At 45.0% G+C, this 8,514-nt stretch overlaps 1 protein-coding gene across 1 annotated transcript in view; it reads left to right on the top strand.

The window, feature by feature from the left end:
* The first annotated feature begins 5,260 nt into the window (after positions 1–5,260).
* The window catches only part of LOC103369871 (hepatitis A virus cellular receptor 2 homolog), a 3,988-nt gene continuing 734 nt past the window's right edge, over positions 5,261–8,514 (top strand). Inside the window, exons 1-6 of the mRNA XM_008298712.1 lie at positions 5,261–5,356; positions 5,932–6,136; positions 6,829–6,965; positions 7,040–7,117; positions 7,204–7,271; positions 8,294–8,402. Coding sequence (XP_008296934.1) covers positions 5,311–5,356; positions 5,932–6,136; positions 6,829–6,965; positions 7,040–7,117; positions 7,204–7,271; positions 8,294–8,402 — 643 coding nt within the window. The 5' untranslated portion in view covers positions 5,261–5,310. The remainder of the gene's footprint in view (positions 5,357–5,931; positions 6,137–6,828; positions 6,966–7,039; positions 7,118–7,203; positions 7,272–8,293; positions 8,403–8,514) is intronic.

Genomic DNA, 8,514 nt, shown 5'->3' on the forward strand with positions numbered 1-8,514 from the left:
AGACACAAAACAACCACAAAGAGACACAAAACCACCACAAATAGACACAAAACCACCACAAAGAGACACAAAACAACACAAAATGATCAGACAGACACACAACCAGTCAGCAGCCCCGCCACTCTGTACATTTGAATGAAGTGCTGCTCAGTCGGCTGTTTTACTTCGTGCGGTAAAGAAAAGCTAAACCTGTGAAATGAAGGCTCCTCACAGCATCACAGCAGAGTATTTAAAGTCCGGGCTGCACTTGAACGCAGCGTCGCCTCTGCCCGGCTTTAAGGTGCTTTAAAGCCTCCTGAGTGTTTCCATTTCTGCCCTTTAAGAGCCTGAAGAGGCAACGCAGTAAAACAACATGTGAAGCAGCTCCAGTGTTTAATCCGGAGCTCCGTCTAAAAGGATTCAGGTATTTGATCTGCTGTCCGACTCGTAAACACAGTCTGAGTGCTGAGCAGCAGCGCTAACCCTGAGAGGTGAATACATGAATACTGAGCAGCTCTCCACATCAAAGAGCTCAAACATTAAAATAATCACAGCTTTCAGTCTCATTCGGATGCTGCTGCCACCAGCTGCTGTTTGAACTGAAGAGACTCTGAATGTATGAAACGTTTAAATGTCCTCTCATGTCCACATGTTGCTGTAACAACTTGTTTTAGCAAACAGCAGCAGCTCCTGTAAACATCTGGTTTCATTCAATGAGACACGAGTTCACACGGAAACAGTCCATCTACAAACCAACAGCAGCTGATTCACGTCCAGGCTGAAGTCAGTTTGTTACTGAGACTCTAAGTCAGGACTCACACTGTCCACGTCCTGGTTCCACTTAGTTCTGGTGTAGAAGCTCCTGATGATGCTGTTCTCTGGATGTTCTCCTGCTGGAATGTTCCTCTTCTTCATCTGGTCAGCCAGTATCCTGGTTCATCCTCAGACATTCATGGAGCTTCTAGAAACGTCATCAACACCTTCTGCCCTCATGCAGCCTCACATCATGATGCTGCCACCTCCGTGCTTCACTGTCAGGACCATGCATCCACTGTGGTGGTCCTGGTCAGGTTCACACCAAACATCTGGACTCCATGTGAGCCCAACACATGGATCTCCATCTGACCAGAGGATGTTCTCCAGCATCCATCAGGCTTCTGTTCATGTTCTCTGGTGAACTTTGATGTGGAAGTTTAGCTGTGAGCAGCAGCCAGGTTTAGTTCTGCTCCTCCGTTCATAGAGGCTGATGTTCTGAAGTGTCCTTCACACTGTGTGAGCTTCACACTAACTCTGGTCTCCATTGATCAGCCCTGTGCCAAGTCTGAAGCAGCTGCCTTTGTCTGGTGTCCACAGCTCCATAGTGACAGTAGTCGACTGTCCGTGGAGTCATTGTAGGAGGACGACCACTGCAGCCCTGATCAGTGCTGCTGTGGCTCCTTCTGGACCTCCTGGTTCCTGCTCACACTGGGCTGCACTGGGTTCTAGCTGCTCACTGATCTTCTGGATCCTTTTCCATCTTTGTCCAGTCTCTCAGTCAGATGTTTCTCCTCCTCTGTTCAGGTCTTCTCCATGTGGAGCCATGATGCAGACATAGATAGACACAGTCCAGAGGTCCAGAACTGAGAAGGTTCTGCTGCTCTCAGCTCGTTGTAGAACCATGTTCATGCACAGTCTTTATAAACAGTTTGTTTGTGACTGTTGATGACAGGAAATACTCTGTTGTTCTACTATGAAGTAATCTGATTACTGTGAGGTGGCAGGGCTGCCCTGTCTGCAGGTTGTGTTGTTTGTTCACCTTGGGGGTCCACAGCTCCGGTGATCTGAACAGTCATCAGGTTCATCTGGTACAGTAATAATGAGCATGCTCTTCACCTCACGCCTGTTGCCATAGAAACATCCTTCTGAGCGTGTCCCATCCACTCCGGCCTCACATTAGCGTCCAGCTAGCAGCAGTCAGGCTCAAAGTGCTGCTGATTATGCTAATGTGGTCGACAGCTTCCATATCAATGAGGCTCCTGCTGGCAGCTAATTAGCAGCATGCTAACAGGAAGCAAGACTCATGGGTTAAAGGTTTGTTTCACCAAAAATATAGTGTTGAATGGTTGATCGATCCAAAGTTCTGTGTTCTGTTCATAATATTTATAGTTTAAAAGGTTTATTCCACCAACACATGTACGCTCTGCCAAACACTTAGAATTTTAAAGGTTTGTTTCATCCAAAATATGGTTGTAAAGGTTAATTCCATCCACCATCCTGCCCTCTGCCCCAGTGCCTACACTGGTTGGGTTGATTCTAACCAGTATAGCTCCTATAACGTTGTTATGGCAGTTCTACATCAACACAGACAAAATAAATTAGGAAATAGTTTCAGTGTTAAAACTGCTTAAATGCAGCTGTTCAAAGACGTTGTCGTTTCTCTTCTTCTGTGGTTTACTGGCGGCGGCTGCAGGATTAGCGCCACCTGCTGCTCATCTCTGGGTGGAAACGACAGGTTCAGCAGCAGAAACGTGTTGCTTCCTCCTGCTTCCTGTCCACAGCATCCAGGTCGTCACGGTAACAGCCAGTCAGATGACATCAGCAGGACACAAACTGGAGGTCGACCTCGTCTCTCTCTTTACCGCCTCCCTCCATCGACTGCTCCTGTTCCTTCTTTATTCTCATCATTCATGTCCTCTGGTCGTCCTCCCAGCAGGACGGTTGTTGTTGCTGCTGTGTGAAGCTCCGACCTCATCCACAGCTGTCATGTCTCCTTGTGTTTACCTGATGATGTAACGCTGATGTTCATGATGTCACTGACACCTATGACCTCACTCACTCACAGATAATGACATAGGTAATGTTCCTGCAACGTTACCTACATGTTGTAATGACGTTTTAACATTTATTTAATTTCATTCCACTGAGGTTAAAAGTCAGCAGCGACTGTCAGGAATCTGGAGGTCATGTGACGTCTGTCAGCATCAGGACTGGTTCCAGATGTTTCTGTAACATCAGTGATCCTCCAACATCACACTGTCAGTCAGCGGGATCGCCGTGGCAACCAGAGGAGCTGTGTGGCTGGAGACCAGCCAGATGTTTAACAGGAGAAAAGCTGCAAAGCCACACAAGACAAATGGAGAGACTCACAAAACACCTACTAACAACTGCAAAAGGATGCAAAGAGGCACAAAATGATCACAAAGCAACACTAAACAACCACAAAAAGACACGAAACAACTGCAAAGACAGTGAAAATCACCACAAACAGACACAAAATGACCTGAAAAAGACACACAAACAGTGATGCCTTCAGCAGTCAACTGTGTTATTGTGTGTCTGTGTGCTGTACTAAATAAACAGTGAGAACAGGCTGCCGCTGATGAATCCTCTCCACAGTTAGATAATCAGCCAACACTGCGTCTGTTCAGAATAGAAAGAGCAATTTTACACACATTTGCGACTGATCAATACTCTGATCGATCAATACTCTGATATCCACTCTCCTCTGACTCTGCTGCACCGACACAGCCACCGTCTGCTGAGTTAAAATCGTCTCTCTGAATCAGAGTCCTTAAGAACTACAGACTGATGCATGCTGGGAGATCCTGCTGCTGATGATGTCATAGCTAATATACATGCAGGAAGTGTTTTTATTTCCAGCAGTGATTAAAGTGGAATGTAGAGAAACATCATGTAGGAGGAGATGCCAACAACAACACGAGGAGGAGGAGGAGGAGGAGGAGGAGGAGGAGGAGGAGGAGGAGGAGGAGGAGGAGGAGGAGGAGGTCTGGGCGCTGAGGGGCCATGCTTCCTTCTGGAAGGCCTTCCAGGATCTCAGAGCAGGATCAGCAGCAGCTGGTGCTCCAGATGGAGGATAGTAGACTGAGCTGATTGTTGGTTGGTTGGTTGGAGGTGACTGTTGGTCGGTCAGTCGGTCGGTTGGTCTTTTTTGTTGTTGTTTTATGTCATATAATACATAATCCAGACATTTAATTGTTTCCATGTTTCCATCCTCTAGACTTCCTCAGCTCTCTGTCCATGGGTCTGCTGGATGAAGCTGACGTCCTCATCAGGAGCCCAGTGTGGTGCAGCCTTCCTGAGACCGACAGCAGTGTCTGAATTTGAATATGGAAGTTAAGGAACAAGGCTTATTCCAACACCTCATCAGTGACCTGGACAACCTGAAGGTCTGCAGGACAGCTCTGTAGAAAAGGTTCAGCCCAGGTTGGTCCATTTGGTCTGCTGGGCAGAGAGCTGCTCCACCAGACCAGAAGAAGTCCAGGATGTTCTGCTGAACTTCCTCCATCAGGCCTCTTGGTGGCGTCAGAGCTAAAGTCTAAGCATGTAGAAAAACTGATTTTAAACCAGAATAAAATGTTCATGACCAGGGACAGAACAATAATCCAGGAGAGGAAACATGAAGAGGAACCAACAGATGTCTCTGTTGTGAGTCATGTCGTGTTGTCTGGGTGTTGGTTTTGTGCCTTTGCTGTGATTTATCAGTTTGGTGTTGGTGGGTTTGGAGTCGACTCCCAGTGAGCGTCACAGCAGCCTCCATGTGTTCAGCCCAGTCCTGCTGCTGGGTGAGAACACCTGGAGGACACGCTGCAGGTGGAGATGGCTGGTGGAGGCCTTCAGCTGCTTTAATAAGTCCCCCTTTGTTTCCTTTTGGCCTTTTGAGATTTTATTGCCAAGTAATGATCTATTCAGAGGTCACATGTAGTCAGTGTTCTGATTTTAGAAGTAATTATATAGACATGAAGCTCTGTGTTCTTTATTTTGGGTTTTGTATGTTTGGTCAGAATCGTTGCATTCCCCACGTCTGTCTCTGTGTGATGTTCATCAGCTGTAGAAATGCATAAGGATGCGGTTGAGCTGCTGACACATGCTAATCGAGGCTAGCTGAGAGCTGTGCCAGCATTAACTCTCTCCTCCTGACCTCTGTGTAGACCAGAACTACATACACTGAGTCACATTTATACATTTTATAGCTTTTTGTTTTTCTATTTTACCATTCTAACTTTAGAAGTGTGTGCGTTCATGATGTTCTTTTAACTAGGTCCTTTATGAACTTCAGTGGTTCACTATGGACTGTAGTTCATAATGAATGAATACATCTGTGTGTACACGGTGAGCCAACAGCTGCTGACAAACTGCACCAACTCTGGACAATGAGTTTCACCTCTAGGGGTATATACAATGGTACTCTGAGAATGAAAACCCAACAGCAGGCTATAAATATCAGGCTGGTTGGAAAAGGGAAGTCTAAGCGCTGAGTCAGCCGTCTGTCCATCTGACTCGCCCTCCGTCCGTCTGACTGTCTGTCTGTCTGTCGGCAGGAGACACGACGACATGCTGCTGCTGCTCCACACCTTCTCCTCCATCGGCCTCCTCTCAGGTGAGTCTCTCCTGTGACCCAGTGCTTCATATTAAAGTCTTCCACATGTTTAGTTTTGTTTTCTTGCAACCTGCAGCTGAGCATCACTGGTTCACTTCTGCTTCATCAGTCGTGTTTTTGTTAATCTGCTCAAAGATTAAACTTGTCATGACGACGACAGTGTTGCTCATATTTCAACTCCCCCATAATTTTGTGTTTGAGCTGATATTATTCTGAATCAACGACATGCTGAGAAGTAACAGAGAACGTTTCAGGTTTTCTGAGATGTTGTTGTTCAACGCAAGAAAGAACCTGCTGGAAGTGAGTCGATGCAAGTTTCACAATAAAATACTTCAAGAAGTGCTTCATATTTCAATCTAAAATATGACAGATACCACTTTGCATATCCAGAGTTTTTGACAGAGAAGTTTTCAGGTGATCAGAGACGGTCGAGCTGAAGCCCCGGATGGTTTCATCCAGGTTACAGAAGGACCTCCACCGCTGGGTTCCTCTTCCTTCTGTCTTCTCTAGAAGTTGTGGAGCTTTGGAACGATTCTGTAAAACTTTATTAAAAACTCAGCTTTTGTGTTTTACAGCCGTGCTGCCAGGTGTGCTGGCGGTCACCATGGAGACGGCGGTGGGCGTGGCCGGGCAGGTGGTGACACTGCCGTGTCGCCACGAGACAGCCAATCAGAGAGGAGTGGAGGTGTGCTGGGGGCGGGGCAAGCCATCGCTCTTCACCTGCCACAACACTGTGATTGACAGCAACGGGCAGCAAATCACGTACAGGAGGTCACACAGGTGAGCAGGTTCAGGTGTTCGTCTGCAGGAAGGCGGTTCCTCACAGGTCAGAACATCAGAGCGACTGTTTGAGCTCTGAACTCCAACCAGCTTCTGTCTCGTGTTCCTTCACCGAGGTTCATGTTTGTTTGTTTGTTAAAACTGTAAAAACAAACAAAGAAAAAAGAACAAAAGAAACACTGGCATGTTTTCTCATTTTATGGTTTGTTTGTATCGTCTTAGGTCTGCGGTTTTGTTTTGTTTTTGTTTTTTAGTTTTGCATCTTGTTTGTGTCCTACTGTGTCTGTTTGTTGTTGTTTTGGGTCTCTGTGTGTCTCCTGTTTAGTTTTTGTTGAATCTGTTGAGAGTAAATTATTTTTGGCACATTTCTGAAACATGACACATGATACATTCAGGGACTGTCAGAGAGTTGAGCATCCAACAACTCCTTCTGTTTTTCAGGCTGACAAATGGTGTCATTTCAGTGATTTAAAAAAAAAAATCTCTCTATATATATGACAGGTCTTTGTACCCTGCTGGTGAGTTTTGGGCTTCAGAGGGCAGATTTATTGATATTAACATGATTCCTGTTTTTAGTTTGGGTGTTAAACGTACCAGAGCCGTTATATTATTGGCTATATCAAGACGATGTCCTGTCAGTCCCGTTGAAGTCCTGGTGGATCGCCCTTCAGTCGGTCTTCTGTCCTCTGCAGGTTCTCGCTGTCGCCCTCGTCCTCTCTGTCCATCTCCAGCTCTCAGCCCTCAGACGCTGGTCTTTATCACTGCAGAGTTCAGCTGCCTGGACTCTTCAACGACCAGACGTCCTCCGTCCACCTCATCATCATCGACCGTACGTCTCACCACCGCGGCAGGTTCGCCGGTTCGTCTCCATTGACACTAAACTGACATATCATTGTCTTGCAGCTCGCCCAGCGGTCTCCTCAGAACACTCTGAGGTCTCAGACGACAAGGGGAACCTGAATGCACCACAGACCACAGCAGGTGAGTACCTTGTTCGCTGCACGCGAGCCATAAACTTCCTGTCTTACCTGCTGCACATGCTCAGTGGTGTCTTTCTGCATCCTCAGGTGACATCACAGAGGGCGGTGATGTCACAGGAGGCGCGCCCACAGAGCCAATGGTGGCTCAGGTCCAGGTACAAACACTTCCTGTTTACTGAATGACAGTTTCCTGCTAGAGGCACAACCTGACAGGTGTGTCCAGCTGTGGTTACCATGGCAACACCTGCTGACCTGGTACAGCATCAGAATTTCTGTCATAACGTCCGAACAATGTTTGTTTGTTTGTTTGTTGCAGCTGTTCATTTAATTTGTTGATGTTGGTGTTTTTAGATGTTTGTTTTCTTTCTTTATTGATTTGTTTTCTTCATTTTGATTGTTTGCATGTTGATTTTGTTAATTTATTTGTTTTAATTTGTGTTTTTTTCCTCAGTTGTTATGTTGTTTTTGTTCTTCATTTGTTTGTTGTTTTTGCTCGTCTTTTGCTTGTCCATTTGTAATTTTTTAAAAAACAAACAAACTTGTCTTTGATTATTATTTCCTTGTTTGTTTGTTCATTTTTTGTTGTTTTTATTTGTACTATATTTGCTTAATTTTGTACGTGTGTCTTGTTAATTTCTTTCTGAGGTTGTGGCCATTTTTAAAGCTTGTTGTGTTTGTTTGTTTTTGTTTGTTTGCTCATTTCTTCTTGAGTTTCTTTGCTTCTTGTTTTTGGTTTTGTTTGTTTGTTTGGTTATTTATTTTGTTTGTTTCTCTGCGCTGTTTTTGATTGGTTGCTGATTTGTTTTGTTCGTTTTTGTTCATTTATTTTGAGTTTATTTATTTGCTTTTGTTTGTTTGTTGACATGTACGTGTCCAGCGGCAACAAATAAACAATCAGCACATGTAGCGTTTCTTTGCTTGATATTTTTTATTTGTGTTTGTTTATTTTTATCTCATTTAGTTATTTGTTTGTTTTTGTGTTTTTTGCTCGTTTGTTTTGGTGTTGTGTTAGCTAATGAGTTTGTAGAGTTTATTTGTTTGTTTTCATATTTTTATTTTTCAACTCCTTGGTTTTTAAGTTTTGTTTGCTATTTCTGTTCTAGTTAGTTGTGAAGCTGACTTGTTGTTGTTGTTTTTGTTTATTTGCTCACTTGTGTGTTTGTTTGTTTGTTGACAGCCTGTCCAGCAGCAGGAACACGTAAACACTCTGCAGATGTTTGTTGGAAACACAATGAGACTTTCCTTCATCGTCTTCATTCCTGCTCTGCTGCTGACTGCTGCCTTCAGTCAGTACACACACACACACACACGCTCACACACACACACACACACACACGCACACGCACACGCACACGCTCTCTCACACACACACACACACACACGCACACGCTCACACAC

This window comes from Stegastes partitus, unplaced genomic scaffold (assembly GCF_000690725.1).
Source record: "Stegastes partitus isolate 25-593 unplaced genomic scaffold, Stegastes_partitus-1.0.2 Scaffold1343, whole genome shotgun sequence".
In the NCBI taxonomy this organism is placed as follows: domain Eukaryota; kingdom Metazoa; phylum Chordata; class Actinopteri; family Pomacentridae; genus Stegastes; species Stegastes partitus.